The sequence below is a fragment of the Staurois parvus genome, unplaced genomic scaffold (genome assembly GCF_062004578.1).
Source record: "Staurois parvus isolate SC_StPar_1 unplaced genomic scaffold, SC_StPar_1.0 ptg000169l, whole genome shotgun sequence".
NCBI classification, from domain to species: Eukaryota; Metazoa; Chordata; class Amphibia; order Anura; family Ranidae; genus Staurois; species Staurois parvus.
In genome coordinates, this window is record NW_028317965.1 from 3779279 (window position 1) to 3804863 (window position 25585).

At 40.1% G+C, this 25585-nt stretch overlaps 1 protein-coding gene across 15 annotated transcripts in view; it reads right to left on the reverse strand.

Moving 5' to 3' along the window:
- The window catches only part of NRXN1 (neurexin 1), a 2017115-nt gene that overhangs the window by 148962 nt on the left and 1842568 nt on the right, over window positions 1-25585 (reverse strand). For all 15 annotated transcript variants that reach the window (XM_089676450.1, XM_089676454.1, XM_089676460.1 and 12 more), the window contains one exon: window positions 3985-4156. In XM_089676450.1, the coding sequence (XP_089532576.1) occupies window positions 3985-4156 (172 nt within the window). The remainder of the gene's footprint in view (window positions 1-3984; window positions 4157-25585) is intronic.

Below are 25585 nucleotides of genomic sequence, written 5' to 3' on the forward strand. Positions count from 1 at the left end.
AAATTGTATCCAATTGTAAGAGAGACAGTTTAAAGTTTAGGGTAAAGGTCTGCTTTAATACATTTGCATATTATATGCATATTTTATTGAGTTACGTTTTCTTGTACTTCAAATATATATGAACTCAATCACCAAAATCTTGTACAGTTCCTGTTATAGAGATCTATAATTAATCCCTGGTAGAGGGTGAAAAATGTTTGAGGAAGGATCCTGTGTGTAGTGTCTGTGCTTGTGTTGGACAATAAAGATTACTATCATTGTAATGTACAGCGCTGAGCGAACTATTGGCGCTTTATAAATACTTTATAATAATAATATAATAATAATATCCTTTGGAAATTATGTGCGGCTTCAGAATGCTGCTGAATTGTGTGTGGCAGGAACAAACCTTGAAGGAGAAAACACCTGTCAGTTGGAGTGAAAGAATTGCAGAGGTCTAAGGAGCAGCTCCATCTTTTTGAGTAAATTCAATGAGGTTCATCACAAAGTTTGCAAACTTCGAGACATATCAATAAAACTGTAAATAGAACCCAGGCAGATGTGGGCATCCCTGGCATCCATAGAAAATCAATCCCCCTTCTGTTTTATGCACATTGAAGACTTTACATTTGGTCTTTTTCATATTCTGCTTTACAGCTCTCCTAAACCTAATCTTGACCCTTTTTTTTTACTGACTTAGATCAATATGGGAACAGGAGACCATGAATGAATGGAATCAGAATGCTCAATACCTCAATGAAGCTTCGCGGGATGGAAACTCATTTATACACTATATTCGCACACTGCTTTCTAACTGTGCAGAATAAACCACATGTATGACTGTTTTCCCAGGAATGTTTTCTTAGAAAAGAGGCAGCCAAAAAACGTGTATAGATTTCTTCATGAATACTGATAAAGACCATGTTAGGCCATATTAATATGGGAAACAGAAGCTCAGGCTGAAGAGGTTTAGTTGGAAGGATGACAGCCCAAGGCTGATAGACAGGAGGCTAGAGACATGACTACAGCACTGCAGAAATGAGAAAACAAATGCTTATCACCCCCAAGGCACAACTGCACCCACAGTCCTTTCATGCTGAAGTCGAACTGGTTGGGAACGTCTATCGAAACAAATCTCTGGCACACCTGCTGCCACATTTTCTGTTTCTGCAAAGGGCAAATGCCACATCAAGATTTTTAACAGAACTGACATAAAAATATGTAATGTGAGATAATTGCTGGGAAAGAAATTAAAATTAAACATACAGCATAGCAGGACACTTTGCTTCAAGTGAATGACGCAGTATAAAAAAAATAACATAATATACCAGAAACATAGCATAGCAAGTGAAATGTTCAGTGAAGGCCATGTAAAAATATAACTGAGGAGGGATTATATCTTTTGAAACCAAAGCAAAAATGTATGTAAACCCTGACAATATTCAACTTTTCTTATTTGTTCTCTTTAAGTCTGTTAACGCTGAATTCTAGGAATTCAGTTTCTTTGTAAAACTACAGGCATACCATGAGTAAAGTCTAAGGAGGTGGCTGTCGCCAGTTGCTGGAATTACTATGCCTACCCCTCTCTTCCTTCTGCCCATTCACAGAAGCCTTTGTATTATGTGAAATTATTCACAAAATACAAAGGCTTCTGTGAATGAATGGCAGAGGGGCGGGGTGAGCATAGCTGCTCTGTGTATTTATCTCCTCTCACAGCTGGAGAGTGTCATCCAGGAGTGCAATAAACTTGTCACATATAAATAATAGAGAAAAGTCCCAGAGGTGACATGCACCTAAATGAAATTAACTCATAGTGTGCCTGTACTTTTTGCAAAGTTGTTGAATTCCTGGAATTCACCTTTAAATATACCATTGAAATGGATTTTTATTATTTTTCTTGGATAAATGCAAAAAATAACTCTTGATCCATCCAGAAATATAGGGCTGTCCTGTGTCTTGTACACTCTGCAGTATTACCGCAAACAATATTATTAGCCCTGCCAAGGTTGCATCCTTCTATCCTAGGGTGGTAATGCTGCTCCTCTATAAATACAGTACAGTGAGTGAGATTTGTCACCCTAAGAAAAAAAATGTGTTACTGGAAGGATCACAAGTTGAAAACAAAAGGAAAATAGCCTGTAAACTGCTTTTGAATCTATATGTACTTTAAGGGACAAATTAAAAATTCACTTTTACATTCACCAGGAAGATTCACCTGCCATGTATGTTTGGTAAATGCCACATTAAGTATTACTGGGCACATCACTAGCTGTTATGTACTCTACCATGTTAGCCATGGATATCTGCAGGACAGGTAAAATATGGACAATATTTTTTATTCTGTATCTCAATATAATTTGGTGGAAGCTGCCCTTAGGCTAACATGGTGTTATTGTATGTCTGTCATTGCTGAATGGGTATTTCCTTTTCTTCAAAGCTAATAATAACATGTCCACTTGATCTAAGTATTGAGATCTTAGTAGGGAGTAGTTTGTGAATGTTGTTTTTCACTTTCAGAAGAACAAGGAAGAACCAGTCATACCCAAGTATTAAATTGGTAAGCATCCCTCAGACATCAGCCATAACACTTTTTATTTTCAGCTCTGCTGTCTTTCTTAAGTTCATGAGAAAACCAGCACATCTCCTTCTGGAAGTCATTTGGCTTCATTATTACAGCTGTGTTGGTATTCTTTTATGCCAGCTGAACAAACTTTACAGGAGTCAAATGTTCATCATGGAAATCATAAGGTCTGTTCACTGAAATTGAACAACTCCATTATATAAAATACATCCACTATTGAGATCTTTAGATCTCTGGACAGTTAGTCACTCCGCCATTTTGGAAGGACTGTCAGAAGAAATCCTAGTTCATGCAGGTTCTCTGATAGCGTGACATTGGATCAGCAGCAGAGGACATGATTGCTGGTCTTTAAAAGAGGAGGCATGTAACTAATATGTTGACCATGTAATTAAAGTGTCCCTGTTGCTGTAGTCAATAATTTAGTTAAGATGTTAAGTCTGTAAGTACTCAACATTAATTCTGCTTGCCTCACCAAATTCTGCTGTGATGCTAACACATCTTCTGCCGAGGTCCACACTAACACCAACACTTTTGAAAATGTGATCACTTGGGTGGGGGTGGGAGGGAGGAACTATAGAGAGTAGCAAGAGGCTCAAAAGATTGACTCTCTCAAAAAAGTTTGGTGTCATTTTGAACTTCAGCATAAGGTTTGCTAAGATCAAAGAGGAATTTGGCAATGCAGGCAGCAAGAATGGTGAGCATTTACTGGTATCTTTTAAATGTATGAATTAGTTGAGATGCTTTAAGGTTTGGGTTGAAAATTAGTTCAACCCAAACCCAGGATGTTTACAGCTTGGTAAACAGACAAAAACATAGGATATATGTGTTCAGTTCACCAGTTCCAACCTCCAGTTAATGTTTTAAACATTGGCCCATAATCTGTCATTTTGCAGTGGTAGCACTACCTTGAGGCATGCTGATGGCTTCTAATAATTTCAATAAATGTATGTATTTCTTCTCAATAAATACTTGATGTATCCAATAACTATTCTAACATGCTTTTATGTTCTCTATTTAATACTTGAAGTTTTCTTCTTCCCCTGACTATAACGCAACATCAAATGAATGATTTATCTGTAATACTTTGTCATGTATGAAAGTTTTTGGGAAAGTGGAAAAAATCTTAAAATTTCCATATTATTTAAACATATAGTAAATAAAAATCACAAAACAGTTCTTTAGTTATCAAAATAATTACTTGTAATCTTAATACAGAAATCTTTTGTCAAATCCTTTCCATTTGTCAATGAATAATCTGACCGTAAAAAAAAACCTTAGCTAACCTCTAACAAGACTTTTTTTTAACATAGTTTAAGAGCACTTACTGCAATAAATAACACATCTGTTTATGCATCTCAGCCCTATAATTTAATTTTGCAAAACAATTTTAAAAAACAACTTTATTTTTAATAAAATGTTCTTACCTGCTGGGAAACGTTCTATTGTTGGTAAGTTGTCGACTTGTAAGGTGGCATTACCCCCACTTCTCGTGAAACGTACCACGTGGTACTTTCCATCATTAATAATTGCATTAACTTCTTCAATTGAGATGTCATCTGTTCCCACATTAAATTTGACTCCGATTTTTCCTTGGTGCTGAAAACAAAGAAAAAATAGCTCTAATTAGAATTTGTCTTATGAAGAATGTGAAACGCGTCGAGCTGTCTTTCGTCTCTTAGGGTTTTATTTGCTGGAGCAGGTCTCTTGACATTTCACTAAGTCTGGGACATCTTGTTCACGGATAATTGATATTCTGAATCAGTTACAGTACTGTTACTGATGGATTGAATTTGTATTTTTCTCTTTGTCTTTGCAATTTACAAAAGCGAACAAAACCCTTTTTCCTGCTTCGTGGAACACATAAAAATGATGTGTGACTGGAAATTTACATTTTCTGAAGCCTTCAACAAACTTCACATTCTCAATAGACGTTCAAGAATACACTTTTTTTTCAAGTGTGGGCCAGTTTTAAAGTTGTAAGACTACGTTTTTTCCTAATTATCCAGACCTAGGCAGCAGTAGCATTTTGGAGTCCAGGAGTTGAAATGTAAAATATTAAATCTTGCTGGTTAGTCTGAGAGAGAAATCCTGTTAATGATTTTGCTCCCCACCAACCAGTATGTCAACAGTGTGGATTTCCAACCGTTCTCAAAATCAAGGTATGCAGATCACAAAATTTTCGTTTAGATGGTCTATTTAAAACTGATTGTAGCCATGTTAGCACACTTGCAACAAGAACATATGACTACTGACCATGATACTTTTTTGTAATTTGTTCTAACATCTAAATTTTCAGGAAAAGCTTTCGGGGTGTACCCCCTTCTTTAAGGTCCAAGAGTACTGTTTGAACCTTGAAGAAGGAGACACACCCCAAAAGCTTGCCCTAAAAAATATGGATGTTAATGAAATTAAAAAAATTGAAATGTTAGTTTTTTCTAGATGCCTCGGGGTAATATTGAGTTTCTTATATCTTTTAGTGTCTGTATTGGTGATATTTTTGCACTCAAGTTCCTGGGTCTGCCCACCTGCTGTGTCTATTTTGAAGGGTTCCTACCTTCCTTGACAAATTTTTATTATGTATTATGGATAATGCAAAAAAATTCACTAGGAACACCAAAACACCCATGTGAACAGAAATGGAAAACGTGACAGGGAAGGGCCTTTGTGGAAGTATTCAAGACATAAAAGAAGCCAGAACTTGATTCAGCCCACCAGACTATAACTAAAATGTCACTTTTGGGATTTGCCAAAATTTACCCATGCCAAACTTTACTTTATCTCACTGAACTCTCTACTTATTATATTTCTGACTTGCATGTAGCATATGTTATTCATATATAAAAAGAGATGAATAGAAATATAACAGGGATGTTTAGGAAAACCATAAGGGTCATAGTGAGATGGAACACCTCTACTACAAGACAAGGTTTAATGCCTCATGCACATTGGATACTTTGGCCAACTCAGATATTCTCCTCTGGCAGCAGAAAAAACACTTGACTGTTATAAATGCAGTAATGTGTTTAGGCACAAAAAGGCACGCCAGTTGCTTGGGCATTCATTCATTTCACTGGCCAGAATAATAATTGATTCTGGCCAATGAAATTAATTAACGCTCAAGCACTAAACGCGCCTAACATTAATGCACGTTTAGCCACATCAAGGGTTCCTCTCCTCTCAGATTTCTGCCCCTAAATGCCCCTGCCTTTGAACTTCTCTAAATGCCTATGTGTGCATGGACACATAAATTAACATACAGGGGCATTTAGGGGCAGAAAAAAAAGTCAAACAACACCTGTAAAACAGGTGTTTAGGAGCTCAAGTGTGCATGAGGTCTAAGGTATGCACTTGAGTTTATGATGTTCTTGATCCAGATGTTTTCTATATGTTATTAGAGAAAATATAAAGTCTAATCAGTCAGCATTTCTGTGTTGCGATCACTCTTGTGGATTGTGGTGATGTTGAAAAATCACTTCACCAGATGTTGGATGCTCAATTACAGTGCCAAATCCTGCCACAACTGCCCATCAGTAGAAGATGCTGGCATCCTAGAAATCTATAAAGACTAGGAGGTAAGTTGGACCCAGTTCCTTGCCCAGAGTGGACAAATCAGTTATGTGTGGAGTTAAATTTATATTCTTAGCAAGAATCGCTCATTTTGATATGTGGCGGGGATATGATCACATTACAAACGTTAGTTCGTTTTCCATTTTAAATGCAGCAATGCTCACATAACACACAGTATGGTGCCTCCATCAACATTAGTAGGGATAATGCTTTTTTTTCTTGTTTTATATAACAGAGATGTGTTGTAGCTATAAAAAGGACCCCCAGTCTAAGGAAAAATAGTTCTTTAAGGATATAACTGTCAGCGACTATGTACTTGGATTCAGTAACTCTGTAGATTAATATTACAGAGGAGATCAGAGACATATACAATGTATTTCACTTATAATTTTTGTTAATAACAATGAAATACAAAGCTCAGCATGGCATGAATCAATGCTGCAACATTACACTAATACTGTAATTCCATCATCTGAAAAGAAAGCACACACTGAGTTCCATTTTTTTCTGTTCAATTATACACTGATATTCTGTATCAGCCAACAAATGAAGTCACCTAAAGAAATGTTTGTAAAGGGCTTGAAAAAATCCAAGGCGCAGTTACGACACAAGTAAGCGGGTGTCAGCATGTAACGGAGCACTGGAGCTCGATCACTAATGGATGTGGATTACATTAGCTTGCCGTCACTGCCATAGCCCCAGGTTAAAATGTGAAGTATACCAGAATTAGAATTGTTTTTAACCAAGCCTTTATATAAATGGCTTGCATGAAATTTGCACATTATCATTTTTTGTTAGTGCTGAAATCCAGTATTTTATGCACCCCACCTCCACCTTATCCTTTCTTATTTATTTATTTTTAAATCTTTATTTCTTGTTTTCCATTATATACTGTATATGCAAAAATATAAAAATACGGAAACCACAAACACAAAAACAAACCCTTGTACAAGACAATGCCCAATGCCTTATTTCCCAACACACAACAACCCTTCACCATTCCTCCCATCTCAACGTATATTGAATATTTACCACATAATCATCTGACTACATAAGTAAGTAGGAAAAAGGAGAGTTAAAAAAAAGCACTATTCATTAAAAAAAAAAAAAAAAAAAAAACGGTATCTTCTAGATAGTCCACTGACTTTCCCTAGAAGCAGAAAGCAGGCATACTTCTCGGAATGAGTGGTTCACATGTAATGATATGTGAAAGACACTCAATCCTGGAATACTTTAAAGTGTTTTTAAAGGCAGAAGGTTTTTTTTTTAAAAAAAAACCTTCTGAAAGCATTCCTTCCCCCCCAAGGTCCGCTAAATACTTACTTGAACCTGATCTTGATCCAACAATGTGCAAGAAAGCAGAGGTTTTCTTGGCTCTCTCTCCTCAGTGGCTTAGACACAGCAGGTTCAATCATTGACTACTGTGGCTGTCAAACACAGCCAGTATGGACACACTCGCTATGGGGGCACTCAACAAGGGGGAGGAGCCAGAAGCACCGTCGGGGGACCCAAAAAGAAGAGGATCAGGACCAGGGGCGGACTGACAACTCATGGGGCCCCCAGGCAATAGGGGATCATGGGGCCCCTGTGTCCTTGCCCAAACTCAAAAAAACCTATGAAAAAGGTACCAGGGGCATCTCATGGGGCCCCCTACTGCCCCGGGCCCTCGGGCAGTGCCCGAGTTTCCAAATGGTCAGTCCACCCCTGATCAGGACTGCTCTGTGTAAAATCATTACACTGAGCAGGTATAACATATTTGTTATTTTTTAAAAACAAAAACTGCGCCTTTAAATTTTTTTATATAAGAAGAAGAGTTAATCCAAAAATTAAAAAGAAAATTATTGATGTTCTATTTGAAATACATCATCCTGCTATACATATTGTACATATTGGCTCTTAATATCTTTTTAATTATTGTACTGCATGGAAGATGTGAGAAATCTCCAAAAAAAAGAAGAGTAGAAAAAAAAGAAACAGAAAGCAACCAGACAGGTGTGGCCAGGTATAATATTCAAGTGATAGAGAGTGCAAGAAGAAGATCAAACCACCAACAGATCGGATTGTGGAGGTTCTGTCTCTACTCCGTCCCTTGTGTTGCACTGGTCACTGTCAATGGTATATGGGTAGTTCAGGGTACCAATAAATGACAAAGTGATCTAATCCCAGTAGAACATATTAAAAGTATTGTTTGGCTTCAAAAAAGAACTATGTATGGTTGAAGCAAAAGAAGACAAAAAAAATATCAGAGCAACTTCAAAGTTTAAAACAAAATTTATTTTATATGGCATAAAACACCATCAATGCATTTTATGGCAAACAACCAATTTATATATTCAGTTCCTTTCATTTAGCTATTGTATTATTTTTTTTTTGTGTTACATTACAATTTCTTGCTTATTAATCCTGAAGAAGCAGCCAGTTGTTTGCCATGAAACGCATTGATGCTGACTTAAAAAAACATTATGCAAATATTCATGTGCCACCTAGCATTCACCACCACTATCCTAACCTAGCATTCACTGCCTCTATCCTGTATGATAAATACCCTAGTTTTGGATCAAGATAGAGCTTCCAAAAGTCATGTCATGCCATTGATAGAGAAGGGTATGAATATCTGCAGAATGGGAAGCGTAACGGGTGTTTCAACTTTGCAAAAAAGTCACAAAATGGTTTCCACAAGGAAAAAAAAAATCATTGAAAGAGACTATTTGAAAAACACATCTGTGATGCTTAAACACTCTCCATATGCTCATGATGTTGTATGCCAAAGCAAATTCATCATCGTTATTGTAAACTTCAATTAGTTTATTTGCAAACTTGCAACCTTGATCACAAGTCGTGGGTCTTTTGATCAACCAGTCTGATGTCTTCTATTTTTTTCCTGCTAATTGCAAGCATCACATTACACCCGCACATTTTTCTCCTACAGTTTTGGATAGCAGGCATAACATACACAGTTTTATACAATGGCATAAACAGAGCTTTACACCAACAGCCAATCAAGTATCAGCTGCCAGAAATCTTACTACGTTGGATTGCTGAAAACTGCAACATGCTTCTCTGAAGCTTTTAGACATATAGAGCTCTTCCTCAGAATTATTATTTTGCCATAGTTCTGTTCTGCCATGATTTGACTCTAACTTGGGTTCCCACCAATTCCCTAAGATTTTTAAAGTTAGCAAATTGCAAACTTTTGGTCGAATAGTTTGTAGGTTCATGGGCAGAAATGAGGAACAACCTCTAATATTGTGGATAACATATTTTTCCTGGTAAGCCGAGTCAATAATTTGAAGGAATGGGTAACCCAGCTATGCTTGGGCTCACAGCAGACATATTGTTAGTATGTGATGGATCTGTTAGGAAGAACGGACAATTCTGTATAGAGAGAAATAATGTTTTTTTTCCCTCTTGGCATTGGTACATTTTCCCCATGACAATACCTAGCTCCCCATGCATTTTTTTTTTAAATGTACTGCTTATTATCCCAACAATTGAGAACTGAATAACCAGAATTACCCGTATAGACTTCAGTGGGGTTCCCTCCAAAGTTCAAGCAAGATTGGCAAAATTGTTCACAAACTGAACCTAGGAAGCTTAACTCATATGTGATTCTGATATCCTCCAAAGTCTTTCATGTTATTACTTCCCAAAAGAGGCTAGTAAGGTGTATTAGTAGTGGTGTGAACCTCCTGCGCTCCCAAGTGTTTCAACTGTATAAAAAACACCAGGAGAAGCTGCTAACATTAAATCATATACCAGTGATTGTGATAAATAAATACAATAAAAAATGTAGCGCTACTCCTTAAGGTACATACACACATATATATATAATAAATTAATTAGTGACGTGTAATCTCAAAATTACATCAAATTATTTTAATTTGATGTAATTTTGAGATTACACATCACTAATTAATTTATTATAGATATATGTGTGTATGTACCTTAAGGAGTAGCGCTACATTTTTTATTGTATTTAGTAAGGTGTATTCCTCCTTTAAATCTGTGGACCCTACAATCTAACTCTTGGTTCCAGCACCTTAATGTAAGCACTAAGCACCATATAATTACCTAGGAAAAGTGTCAAAATAATTTGTATCTGATAACAAGTGAGTTATGCATTTAGACGGAACCATATTTCGTATATTTATTCACATTAGTAGGAGACATGGGATTGTGGTGGTTGTTACTATACCTAGTCCTATAGTCTAGATGAGATTTTCTCAACCTTTTAAAAATAGAGTAACTGTGGAATAACTTGTCTCGGGAAACCAATGCTAAAAATGATTATATCTATAACTCAAGGTACAATAGTATAATAGTCACTGGGAATGGTCACTACATTGGTGGTCATTGGGAAGAATTCACCCTTACAGATAGCTAAAAGAAACATTGGTGTCAGTGACTTGTCTGAGAGTTAGATATTGCTCACTACTTAAGGAACCTTCAGCAACTTTGAGAGGAACTTTAGGGCTCCATGGAATCCAAGTTGAGAAGGTTTGGTCTAGATGGTGCCAATTGCCCAACCTACAACCAGAGAAGGCCATTGGTAAGGCTCATGTCAACAGCCTTGTGCAGCTATATGAAACAGCTACAAATGTGTTACTTATTTTATCTACAGATGTGAAAACTTACTTTTTTTAACTGGATATAGTTCCCAGCTACAAACGACTGTCCAGAGATCACCAGAGACTGCCATCCCCCACATCATTGCAGGACACAGTAGTGACACAGGAGCCTGTGGGAGGAACCACTGAGTGAAGACATCTGATACTCCTGGAAGTATGCTCGGATGCTGAAGGTTTCAGCAGGTTTAAATCCTCAGCAAAGTGGAATTGGTTAGTTCAAGCCAGGGGCAGACTAACAACTCATGGGGCCCACGGGCAATAGGGGATCATGGGGCCCCTGTGTCCTCGCCCACACCCAAAAAAGCCTATGAAAAAGCCAATAAAAGGTACGAGGGGCATCTCATGGGGCCCCCTACTGACCCCAGGCCCTCGAGCAGTGCCCGAGTGCTCGAATGGTCAGTCTTCCCCTGGTTCAAGCAACGAGGCAGGTAGGTAACCATTGCTTTTTTTGGCAGAGATTTTTTTTTTAATAGTACATTTTTATTTCCTTAATTTAGTAATAATATTTCCAGAAGATGTGTCCTAGTAGAAAGTAAAAAGTCTAATAACATGCAGGACATGTGCTGGAGCTTCAGTGGGTATGTCATTTTTAAAATTGGACAAAACATGCAGAGCAATGGCCATAAGCATTTAATTTGCATTTTTTAAGGATGGCAGTGTGTGTAAATTATATAGAATTACAAGGTACAGAAATAATATTTTATATCTCAAACCTTTAAAAGACAAATAAGTCCTGCAGCAAACACTTTATCTTATTTTCGTATTTTCTGCATTTCCTGTTTATTTATTTACTTAAACAAAAACAATACATGTAAATGTTTTTTTTGTTTTTTTCTAATATAAAGTAAATATTGGAGTGGCATATATTTTAAATCAATTTTGTTAAAAATAGGAAATGCATCAAAGTAAAACCAGTTAGTGAGCCCTAAAGTGGACCATATACATTGAAAACTGGAGCACTCAGAATCTGGTGCAGCTGTGCATGACAGCCAATCAGCTTCTAACTTCAGCTTGTTCAATTAAGTTTTGACAATAAAACCTGAAAGCTGATTGGTTTCTATGCAGAGCTGCACCAGATTTTGCACTCTCCAGTTTTGGTCAATAACTGTGAGGGCCTACGTAAACAATCTATTCAATTTGTATCCAGCCAGACAGGCCATTGCACTGCATAGATGTTGGAAGATCCAAAACAGATTGCACCATCAAATAGTAAATCTTTAATCACATCCAACAAACACTAAAAGTGTCAGAGAGTTCACATAAAGGTCCATCTATTAAAAAAAAATGTCACAGCATTTGTTGTAAATAATTTCCATACTGTGTCTAATATGTTTAACCGCTTGCCTGCCACCCTATAGTAGAATTACTGCTACAGGGTGGCAGGGATGCGCAAAATCATGTAAATATATGTGATTTGCATGTCCAAGTATGGGGCAACTGCGCCTCCCTACCCGCGCCGCCATTGTTGGCTAGGGATGTCAATCACCGGGTCCTGGCCGGAGATTCCCTGCCGGCACCCGGCGATTGCCGTACAAAGCTGACAGGGGAGAGACCCGTGTGTAAACAACACAGGTCTCTCTCCTGCCAGCAAGGACATGCTGCTGTGTGTTTCTCTGCACATCAGAGAAATACACAGCAGCATGTCTCCCTAGTAAAACAGCACACAGCACACTGTTAACCCTTTGATCGCCCCAGAGAACCCCTTCCTGCCCAGTGCCATTAGTACAATGTCAGTGCTTTTTATTAGTACTGATCACTATATTAGTGTCATTGGATGTCAGTGGCAGTTAGTCAGTTCCCCTCCAGTGCCAGAAAGACCACCGCAGTCCCGCAGTCCTGCTATAAGTCGCTGATTGCTGACCAAAACTAGTTTATTATTAAAAAACAAAAAAAATTCCAGTATATATACAGCCATTTGTAGACGCTATAACTTTCATGTAAACCAATTAATTTACACGTATTGGGATTTTTTTTAGCAAAGACATGGAGCAGAATGTTGGCCTAAATTTATGAATAAATTTGATTTTTAAAAAATTTTTACTGGATAGTTTTTATAGCAAAAAGTCAAAAATATTGTTTTTTCTTTCAAAATTGTCAATCTTTTTGTTTATAGCGCAAAAAATAAAAGCTGCACAGGTGATAAAATACCACCAAAAGAAAGTTCTATTCTGGGGGAAAAAAGGATATAAATGTCATTTATGTACAGTGTGGCATAACCGCGCAATTGACAGTTGAAGTAACGCAGTGCCGTATTGCAAAAAATGGCCTGGTAAATCCTCTGGAGGGCTAGTTGTTAATATTCCTATGCTCTTCAACTCCATCTAGAGGCCATCATGTGGTATTTACCTAACTGAGATATTTCAAGAAAATATTGCATGTTGGCCACTAGAGAGAGATGATGATCATAAAAACCAAACATACTGGACACATTACAAGGATTGGTCATGATGGCAATTTTTCTAGACCCCTTAACATTCACCTGATAATGTTCAATAGTTAACCTGGCTGGTTTCTTTTTCTGCCTTTCTCAATCTGAGCTCAGCTGTTCAGAGGATTGCAAGAGGCTAATACCAAGTCAGTTTCTTTATAAATACATGCCTACATGAATTGTTGTTGTTTTTTTTGTTTTTTTTTTAATCTGCATGTAGTTTATACCACTGTAAGTTTGATTTTAATTTTTTTTATTTAATCTTAAGTCCATTGTCAAAAAAAATCAAACTTTAAAGTATATCACAATGCAAGAACAATGTAATAAATTGCAGTGTAGATGCAGAGGCTGTATAATTTCAGGCTATTTTTTCATGTTTTAATCCCGCTGGTACACTTTTTTTCTTAGCGTTGCAATGCTCACTTGCCATATTGGATGAGCAGCATAATTCAGAATACAAACCACTCCCCCTATCTCCCGTTCTATAACATGGGGAGGGAGTGTTCTGTAGTTTTTAGAAAAAAAAAAAATTAAAGGAAGGCCCGGAGTAAGAAGAAAGAAGACCTGAACGAAGGGCCGGCATGACACGGGTTAAAGGGGGTTGGGAGAGGCAGAGTCCCATTAGCATAAAGGGCAGTTAAAAATAGTTATGGAAGGAGTGGGGGGAGCCATGAGGGGTGGTCTTACAGGGTGTGGTAGGGGGTTTTTCAGTCTGAAGAGAGTTTTCACAGGGCAAACTTCGCGCCCGCCCATTGTTTGATGGTTTGTCTTGGTGGTGGTTGTGCCATATTGGTGCTGGGGGACATCCAGTGGGGTGCAAGGTCCTTGTTGGTTAATGCGGGCTCAAGAAAAGACACTTTGTAGGAACCCGTCTGAGGTACAGCTTCCAGTTGTTCTGGTGGGAGTATCTGTGGTGGCCAGGGGCGGACTGACCATTTTGAAATTCGGGCACTGCCTGACGGCCGGGGTCAGTAGGGGGCCCCATGAGATGCCCCTGGTACCTTTTTCATAGGCTTTTTTGAGTTTGGGCAAGGACACAGGGGCCCCATGATCCCCTATTGCCCAGGGGCCACATGAGTTGTCAGTCCACCCCTGACGTCTCCAAGTTGGTGATGTTGTGGCTGGAGGCCTAGTTAAGCAGGATGCAAGTATTTGTTTTCTTGATGCCTATTGGGACCTTGCAAGAACGTATGTTTATACTGTGTTTTCTGTTATTTAAAAATGTTATTTATTGATGTATGTAATAAAAGGCCGGTTTTGGGCCATTAACTCCATTTGTTGTCAGTGTGGTTACTTAGGTTAAGTATGGGGGTTAGGTATTGGTTTAGTGGGACTTACAAGCCATCTTTAATCCCCTGGTCATCAGAACTGATAACATGATCTAAGATTTCAGTTCAGTGCACAGGTAGTGACAAGGACATTGGATGCCTGATAGGGTAAACAGGTATTTTCTGTATTTGAAGAACTTAGCCTTAAAAAAACCCCAAAAAAACACAACAAATACAACCACCGCATCTAAGTTACAATATATTTAATTTTTGTTCTTGGGTTTAGATGATGATACTTTAACAAATGCAGACATTTACAACAAGCAATAACAATGCCAGTAATTTAAATGAGCACTTATTATAATGCATTTGCAAATGTAATGGAAAGTTATTGTATCTCAGGGGAAGACACAGAAGCAGCTGTATATAAAAAGTTGTCTGGAAAGTTCGCTTTGCTTGACCTTGAATATACTTATACAAATACAAGATCTTCTTCAGTGTGAACTTGTGCTATATATGCTCATTCTTCCATGACTCATTATTTTTCTTATTCTCATACTTTTGCCACTGGATGTAACGAGTTCAACTTTTATTTGGGATGCATGCATGAAAAACCATGCTGCCTTACCCTTCTAATTTCTAGACATCCTATTTCATGCATGATAATGTTCTATTAAATTTTGCAACTGCTGCCTGACATTGAGCATCATGGCTTGGTCTACTGGTAGGGTGATTCCTACCCTCCTAAATGCTATCCCATCTAGGACTGTTGGAGTAAGTGTAAAGTGTGTGGTGGTCTAAACAAGAACCAAATACGATAACTAGGATGCAAAAGCCTCATAGTTTTTTGACATACGTTCCCCTTCCATGTGCTCCTTGCTGCAAAGGCTAGTTATAGGTTGGGGTGGTTGCCATTTGTTTGTATTGACTACTGTTTTACCAAACAGGAAATGAAAATCCTGCCCCAGGGACACAGCAATAAAAGGTTGATAAGGGTTCAAGTCTTCACCAATCAAAGTGAGGTTGTCCTTTAAGAGGTTCTCTTTGCTGGCTAGTTAGGCTGAGCACTGGAGAACTGTACTGTATGATGTAAAGTACTATCCTTAGAAACAAAACCACCATCATACCTTAACCACTTCAAGTCCGGACACGTTTACCTCCTTCCCTTAGAAACAAAACTACCATCATACCTTAACCACTTCAAGTCCGGACACGTTTACCTCCTTCCCTTAGAAACAAAACTACCATCATACCTTAACCACTGCATGTCCGGACACGTTTACCCCCTTCCCTTAGAAACAAAACTACCATCATACCTTAACCACTTCAAGTCCGGACACGTTTACCTCCTTCCCTTAGAAACAAAACTACCATCATACCTTAACCACTTCAAGTCCGGACACGTTTACCTCCTTCCCTTAGAAACAAAACTACCATCATACCTTAACCACTTCAAGTTCGGATACTTTTACCCCCTTCCTGCCCAGGCCAATTTTCAGCTTTCAGCGCTATCACACTTTGAATGACAATTGCGCGGTCATGCAACACTGTACCCTTATGAATTTTTTAGCATTTGTTTTGAGACAGATAAAACGTTATTTTGGTGGTATTTATTCACCGCTGGGATTTTTTTTTTGCTATATAAATGAAAAAGTCCAAACATTCTGAAAAAAAAGTATTTTTCTTATAACATTTTGCAAATAAATAATCTTTCTTCATAAATCTTGGCCAAAATGTATTCAGTTATCTTTTTAGTAAAAAAAAAAATGACCCAAATTAGTTTATAACCAAAAATTATAATTTTTCCAAATTTTTTTAAAATTTTTATTTAATTTTTTTATATTATTATTTATGGGTTTTTTTTTTCAACATACTGTCACTCTAGCAGTACAGTGCCACCATAGACAGTGCCACCATAATGACACTGTACTACTTGTGGGGGGTGATGAGGATCTTTTTTTTTTTACACTGATTGCTTTTATACCCATAAAGGCTGTAAAAACAATAATTTATCTTTCTCTCTGGCTGCATTCTTGCAGCCATTGAGAAATACTGTGTGAGCTGTGATTGGTCACAGCTTGTCACATGCTAAAAGGCTGTTGTGAATAGCCTTGTACTATATGACCTCTGTGATCATTCACAGATTTCACACGTAGTAAGCAATTATGTCAGAAGTGACATCTTGCTTACTACTATTCATGTGATCACTGATTGGCCAATCAGTGATCACATGATCAGGACCTCATACAGAGGTCCTGTACAGTGATCAGTGTCCTCCGAACACAGCGGGCACTGGATTGTGGTGCTGCGCTCCTAGGGAGCGAGCACAGGCTAACATGGCGGGCACCGTTTATGAACAGCAACCCGCCCCTGCACTGCTCCTGGGAAGTGGTTAAAAATCCGTCTAGATATATTATTCTTTTAAAACTCTGTTAAACTTTATGAAAACTTTCAGTATGTGAAATATGGTGTTTTTCTGTCCCCTGCAAGACACTAGTTCACAGATGACAACTCCAAGCTCTTATTTAATTAAGAATGATTCTTGAAATGAAGGAGGGGATGTTAAGTGGCTAGCAGATGTGAGAAGCCTTTTTGGCCCGCAGCAGAATATCACTCGCATTACGGAAGTGCAAATCATTTGCAGAAATGCATAATTAAATCTCTTGCTGTGAAATATAGTATTCACCCCTTCAGCACTGAAATGCCACGCAGTACAATAAATGCCATTATCTCTATCGCCTCTGAGGAACGGAGGCTTTCTAAATAAACTATTATTTACTGAAATGCTAAAGATTGTGTTTGACTGGCAACTCTATGGAAAGTGTACTGATCCCATAAACATTTAATATGGACCAGGGGCGGACTGACAACTCATGGGGCCCCCGGGCAATAGGGGATCATGGGGCCCCTGTGTCCTTGCTCAAACAAAAAAGCCTATGAAAAAGGTACCAGGGGTATCTCATGGGGCCCCCTATTGACCCCGGGCCCTCGGGCAGTGCCTGAGTTTCCAAATGGTCAGTCCGCCCCCGATATGGACACATTTGACCTTCTTAATAATAGTGAGCTCTAGGCAAACCGCCTAATACATAGTTACAAATATGGGGGCCTTTTTAAGCTGGCCAAAGGATGGGTATTGCTGTCCAGCCAGTCCTGCAAGGACCCGACTTTTTTTATACCTCAGTGAAGCAATAGACTTTTGACACCTGCCCACCCCCTTCCTGTATTTGGGCAATGAATATTCAAAGTACATAACTCTTATCCTTCTTCTCACTCTGCTCTCTGCCCCTGTCAGCATGATTTTGGCAGCATATGTGTATGCAGCAGAGCCTAATTTGCTCATAGTACTAGGGTTTCCACCTCACCCCTTTCAACCCAGGACCCTGCATTCACTATATCTGGTCTCACAGGACCCTGCATTCACTATATCTGGTCTCCCACAGTACACAGAACATGGAAATGCAATTATTTTAGTAAATGTAAACTGCTAAATACCCTTTCTCATCAGCAGTTAGAGCAGTCTTGTGGCTTCTATCAGTGTCCAACAGAGCACATGTTAATGCTTGTAGGAGGAGTTTTCATTTTGCTCTAGGAAGATGCAAAACCCCAAACCTCTGTCTGGACAGTGCTGATTGGCCATGTGTTGATCACATGCACTCTCCCAAGAAAAAAAAAAACCTCTCTAGCAATACATACCAAACTGAGCATGTGCAGCTTGCCCTAAATGCTCTCTTCTATCAGCAGGTGGATTGGGGACAGCAGAAGATGGGGAGGATCAGAGAAGACAGGATCAAACATCCTTTTTACACAGTGTGAATAATGAACCCTTTAGGTCCCACAGTGAGTGTAATAAGCATGTGTTACTGCATACACAGACTGATTTTACTGTTGTGGGTTTAGTAACACTTTAAAACTGAACACATAATACCTACACAGGTTCTGTGGCCGATTAAGGTGGTAATTAAACTCACCTAGCGCCTTATCTGCATTAAATTAGCCTCAGAAATGGTGTAATTAATATGTGTTCAGCAGTGGCGTCCCTAGGTGGGTGCGGGGGGGGGGGGGGGGACACCTATTTCACGGGGTGACACCAAAAAGTTTTAAAGCAAGCCGAACATCCCCGCAAGATGGATCGGATCTGCGGTAACACATGGAGTCATCCCTCCAGAGGTGGGCGGTCCCTGTTGTGCACACACAGCCTGGCTCTACCCCTACCTGTGTCCCCGTCGCACCCCCCCGGACCGGTGTTGAAAGATCAGTAAACCCCGTATAGGTTGCAAGCCGATGATCCCCGCAAGATGGATCGGATCTGTGGTAACATGTGGTGTCACCCCTCCAGAGGTGGGCGGTCCCTGTTGTGCACACACAGCCTGGCTCTACCCTTACCTGTGTCCCCGTCGCACCCCCCCGGACCCCACCGGTGTTGCAAGATCAGTAAACCCTGTATAGGTTGCAAGCCGATGATCCCCGCAAGATGGATCGGATCTGTGGTAACATATGGTGTCACCCCCCCAGAGGTGGGCGGTCCCTGTTGTGCACACAAAGCCTGGCTCTACCCCTACCTGTGTCCCCGTCGCACCCCCCCGGACCGGTGTTGCAAGATCAGTAAACTCAATATAGGTTACAAGCCGACGATCCCCTCAAGATGGATCAGATCTGCGGATTGGGGAGCATAATGGATCGGACTCTGATCCATTATGCTCCCCAATCCGCAGATCTGATCCATCTTGCGGGGATCGTTGGCTTGCAACCTATATGGGGTTTACTGATCTTGCAACACCGGTTGGGGGGGGGTGCGATGGGGACACAGGCAGGGGAAGAGCCAGGCTATGTTTGCCCGACCGACAGGGACTGCCCACCTCTGGAGGGGTGACTCCACATGTTACCGCACTGGGTGACACCAACCCTAGGGACGCCACCGGTGTTCGGTTTTAAAGGGATGAGGTGGAAACCCTACATAGTACTGGCCCTTTGAGGTTAAGCTCAGGTACTTGTGCTAGTTACACTTCCAAATGAATGTAATGATCTGTTTTAGCGAATAGATGCCTAGTGTATATTATCAGTCAGCTCCTAAATACAAAGGCCTGTAGACAGCTGAGACTAATAATGAGCTCTGGCTACCAGGCAAGGCATGGACCTAGGAATGGAGGCAATTGAGACTCTACAAAGCCTCAAGGCTCCAGAAACCAGAAAAGACTGTTTATCACACATCTGTTATAAACCCTGGAGCCCATCACCATGTATATATGAGAAACCTAGGTGACAGATACACACCATCCACAATCCTGCCAGCCAGCGCCTTATAATACATTTACAGTATTTGCTTCTGGCCCTCTACAGCTCTTGGTCTGGCAAGAGAAAAAATTATTGTCAAGACTGAACCTGGCCATTCTTAACATCAGAATTGATTTAGATGATTGCTCATGGGGGAAATTATATGGTAGCAGCTAAGGTGATTTTTTTTGTAATACAAAATTACTAAAGCAGAGTGCCATGAAGTCTGAAGTTTGATCTTTCTCTTCAAAAGAGATCACATAACCAATTGCCAATGCTTTGATCACATTCCTGATACTGGATAGAGCCTAAAGAAGAATTCTGTGCAGGAAAGCTATAGCCCCACAATTGTTATACTCATCAAATCAGCCCTTTTAATATACTGTAACTTAAACACCTGAGTACAGGTCCTCTTTAAATAAACCTAAGGGGGGCTATTGAGTTTGCATAGACAAGTTGCAATACCAGAGTTTGCCTGCAGGTGGTGCTGTAGGTTAAATCTGACACCACATTCCCTTATTCTGGGGAAGTAAGAAAGGCAAAAGGGAAAGGTCCGAAACAATTATATAAAAGGAAAGGTATAGCTCCACTTTGATACAGACAATAAAAACATTCTAGTATGTGATCAAAAAAATTTAAAGGGAAAGTTCAACTTTTTCAACTTAAATTATTCGTTGATACAGACAATAAAAGCATTCTTCATGCAATCAACATTTTTAAATGGAAAGTTTATCTTTTTAAAGGACTGAAAAGTTGAACTAACTTCAAATATCACATTGCGGCTGTGATCCCCCATGATGCCACATGCTGGCGGTATAGTGGCTTGTATTCCTAGAGTGATTATCATAATGCTTGCAATGGCCAGTGCTCATTGGTCAGTGCAAACATGTGACCATGCTTACCAATGAGAAGCATTGCTTTCTTCTGGGACATCTTACTGGAAGAAGGTTCAAATACCATTCTAATTGGTCAGCACAGTCATGTGGCTGTGCTAACTATTGTGCGCTTGCCATTGTAATTAGTATGATGGATGCTATCTCTGGGGCTGTGTATTGTGGTGCAAGGTGCCGCCTCCCCCTGGAAGGTTAGGAATTTAGGCAGGACCTGGGACGGAGGTAGGGCAGACTGGAGAGGAATAAGAATTAGCAATATCTAGCTGCTCTGGGGGAAAAGGGCAGGACGCCCCAGGGTTCCTCACCATAACCCCGAGGGAGAAGGAGGGAACAGGTCAGCTGAGGTCCAGAGGAAAACCTTGGAAGTTGGTTTACCCCTCAGTTCCTCCCCTCCTTATACCACGAAGAGAAGCATTGCAGAGCTACAGGGAGTGGGAGCCCTTGGCAGAAGACACAAGCAGCCTCCAGCAGGGCCTAAGATCAAATATTCCTCATGAGAGAGAGAAAAAGAGAGAGAGAGAGAGAGTTCAGGGGATTGATTTACTAAAGGCAAATGGGTGGGTCACTTTGCAAGGGAATTTTCTGATATATATCTCCTATACAGGGGCGGACTGACAATTCATGGGGCCCCCGGGCAATAGGGGATCATGGGGCCCTGTGTCCTTGCCCAAACTCAAAAAAAGCCTATGAAAAAGGTACCAGGGGCATCTCATGGGGTCCCCTACTGACCCCGGGCCCTCGGGCAGTACCCGAGTTTCCAAATGGTCAGTCCGCCCCTGGTCCTATAAAAGTCCCAGTTGATGGTTTTCTTCTATAATTGCTCTATGTATCGGAGATGTTGGAGCATGCTGGTGTGAGTTTAAAAGTGGAGAATTTACCGAATTTACTTATACAGCCTTTATTGTTAGCATGGTTTTGTACAGGTCCAGTGTCCTATGGTAGGTTTTGAGGTTTGAGAGAGAGAGTTTTACTGATGTCACCTAGCTGTCAGGCTGGAGAGAGGTGAGGCCAGCATTTGGGACCCCTGGGGACTGTGGGAGCAAAGCCATACAGCCAGGATTGTGGACAGGGAATTTGGTCTCTAACTGCCACCCACACATCAGGAAAAGTCATGGGCAAAGGTACTATATTGCCCAGAAGGTCGGTTTATGTTGCTTTGGCCACACACGAGGCAGCCCGCTACCCACCAACACAATCTCCCTGCCTAACTGAACTAAAGGCAAATGGGTGGGTCACTTTGCAAGGGAATTTTCTGATATATATGTCCTATACAGGGGCGGACTGACAACTCATGGGGCCCCCGGGAGGAGAGGAAGACTGAGTAGGCCATCCCTCTTCCCTATTCTCTTGTTCTTTGTCAATATATCTAAATGCAACACACCTACTTCCCTCTTTCAGAGTTCTAAAATATAGGAAATCACAGGAGGCTGACATCATGACTAATTTAGGTAAACTGGTTGCAGTTAAAATTATATTTAATACCCTATAATAAAATACACAAGTGCATTAATTGGTGGTGTTTTTATATCTGCTTTGGAGTTCAGCTTTAAGCCAATAAATCATAAGCATTACATTTTTTTTCATCCTTTTTTTTTTTTTTACGAAACCACTATCACAAGATATACAAACCGTAATTGCATTGCTTCAGTGGTGATATCTGTGATGTATTACTGACACAACATCATTGCCCTAAATGCAACCTCAAAAAAAAAAAAAGGCAACAGTTTTCAAAGATATATGGATAAAGGCTGCAAACAGCAGCCAGCTGAATCTTATTATCCACTCAGCGCTATTGCTTCTCTTTACAAAATTACATTTTCCTACCAAATATCTGCCAAAGAATAACTTAGTCACTGAGCATTCCGGTTCTGTATCAATAACGGGCGTTCTTAACAAGTGTATCTACTAACCTTTGGGGGATTAGCTTTGCATAAAACATACGTTCCTATCAAGATAAACTTTAAACTATGAACCCACAATCTATGTGAGCAGAGACAGAAATGGACTTTGAAAGAAAGAAAGTGCGACATTCAAGTGTCATAAGTATTTACTTAAATTTCAGAAATTCATGTTCAGCCCTTAGGTCGATCCTTTTTATTACAAGAGCATAGTTTTGTCGGTGTAATAATTTCAGTGCTAAGAGCTTGGGGCTTCTAATTCTCAGAGCAGGGTCACTGCCAAAAATACATGTGAACATTGAATGGTGTCCAAGATTTCTATGACATCTCACCAGTTCCTAACCATTATCTCTTAAATTGACTTTCAGTACCTAATGCAATTCTTAAAAGGAATTTTCACCACTTGCAACCTAATCCTGACACGAATTATTAAACCTAGCATTAATCCTAAGGCTCGGTTCATGCTGCTGTAACATGAAAGTCATGTGACTTTGCATTGTGACTTGCTTATGACTTGATTCGACTTCAATGCAACTTTCATGCCACTGTGATGTTATGTGACTTTGGCGTTGGTTAAAAAAACCCCTAAAGTCATATACCATTGCATCAAAGTTGCATAAATTAAGACAACCCTGATTTTAGGATTGCAGTCTATGGCACTGAAGCCGCACCAAAGATGTAGAAAAGTAGTGCAGGAACTTGACTTGAATCACATTGATTAAGACTGCACCCATCAAAATGAATATGTTTTGACTTGCTGTCAGGACAGGAACGCTGGAATGGACAGGCAGGCCTATTAACAATGTAACGCACTGGCTGACGACAACCACCACCCACAGACCGAAGTCCCTCAGGGCACGGAGTCTAAGTCCCAGGCTGCCCTTCACCAGGGCCCCTGATGGTGGGGATGGACTTGACGCAGCCAGGAACCAGGTCGTGGCCCCCGAGACATCCCAGTTGCGGTAATGGCCACCGCCAATGGCGTGTAGCTGGTGGAAAGGACAATAGAGTAGTCGGGCAGGCCGGGTCGACAACAACGGGACAAAACGGTACAGGACAGCAGACGAGAATCACAAGTCACGGGCCGGGTTCAGCAACGGAGGGTCAGATCAAATGAGAACACAAAGAATGGTCGAGTCACAAGCCGAGTCATATTCCAGGAGAGTCACGAGAGTCAGAACAGAGCTGTAGCAACACAAAGACACAAGACACAAGTGCAAAGGGCATGTGCGGACCACAGGCTTATATGTAATCAGCCACACCCCTCTGGGGGATGGACCTCAGAGACCTGAAGGCATAAAAGATTCCCACCATGCTCTGCAGAAATCCAAGATGGATGCCAGCACATGGAGTAACATAACCTCTGGGAAAAGGTAGGACCTTGACACTTGGTATGCTACTTTATGTTTCACAAGTCACGTCAAGTCGCATGATAAGTTGCATCAGTGTGAAGCGGGGTTAATACTGTACTCCAAAACCTAAAGGCCTTGTTTGCATGGGTGACTAGTAGAGGGGGTTAGTACTAATAGATGGTTGAGCTATGGGTTTACTGTCCATACCCCACTGCTCGTTAACATGGACAGCAGCTATGTCAGCACACCTTACCATGGTCATGGTGTAGGTAGAGAAAGCTTATTCAACAGGTCACATTTGGCTGGAAGTACCACCACCAAATGTGACCCATTAGAGTGTGGCCTTACAACAACTGTGAGCCAAATGGTTAGCTCAGAGTTGCAGCACATTAAAAATCTCCATTCAACTGAAAAAAAAACCTCTTGGGTGCTTAAGAGATGGCAGTATTGTTTTCTGAATGCCTGGCAACTGCTCCACTACATTCCCTGTATAAAGGCCACCATTCTGACCATGTTTCAAATCACTATAACTTTTCTCCTTTGACCAAACGTACTTTTGAATAAAGCATATACATCCATATTTAATGTTTAACATGAAATATGGTCACTTATTTCTGTGCTCTGTGAGCTTCAGCTGCCATTACTGACCTATCCATCTAAGCATGCTAGTTGCCTGTGTTGATCTAGTGACTTAAATGCTTTATTAACTAATGGTCAGCAAGAACTATGCAGATCAGAATGACCTTCCTTTGACTTCAGAAGGACCTTCCTTTGATTTTAGAAGGGCCTTCTTTTGACTTCAGCATGCGCTGACCCCATTCTGTCATTTTATGTGGCCTACCACTTTGTGGCTGAGTTGCTGTTGTTCCCAGTTGCTTCCACTTTGTTATTTTGCATAGGTGGCAGCCTATCACGGGACCACGCTTGAATTCACTGAGCTCCTGAGAGCGACCCATTCTTTCACAAATGTTTGTAGAAGCAGTCTGCATGCCTAGTGGCTTGATTTTATATACCTTTGGCCATGGAGGTGATTGAAACACCTGAATCCAATGATTTGGAGGACTGGCCCAATACTTTTGGCAATATAGTGCACATGTCATTGCTGCATATCGAAATAAGCTGTTGCTGTTATAAGCTTTGCAGCTATTTACCTATTACCTGCATATAAGAATAGGAAAAGCTTACTGATTGTAGAAATATGATCTCTGACAAATTGCCAGCACTTCTCTCCATCATTTAAATGATCCTTTTTGAACTAAGCACAGGCGCCTTATCAACACCTTTCGGCATCAAGCCAAATGGTCAATATTCTTCATTAATTTAACATCTTATTGTTTGGCCAGAACTTAGCTGGTTTTCATGGCTTTCTTTCATACACATTATCTGAATTATTTACTCATTTCTGCAGAGCGTGTATTTTAAATTGCTAAATATGTTATTTTCTGTGTATTTGCCCTAGGGGTTATTGACTGAGTATTTGCTGAGCAACACTGATGGCATAATTTCAGCTTCTAAAGATCGTGAGTGAGATTACCTATAATGGCTTTTTTCTAAAGCAGGTATTGTGCTCAGGCTAGGGAAAATCACATGTAGCATATAGCAAACACCATAATGTGCTGAACAATAGCTATGGCATGGTTACTGGGATGAAGTGGAGGCAAAGGTTCCCACTTATATGAAGTTAGTGAGGATAAGCAGGACTGCTAGCCACACTTCTTTA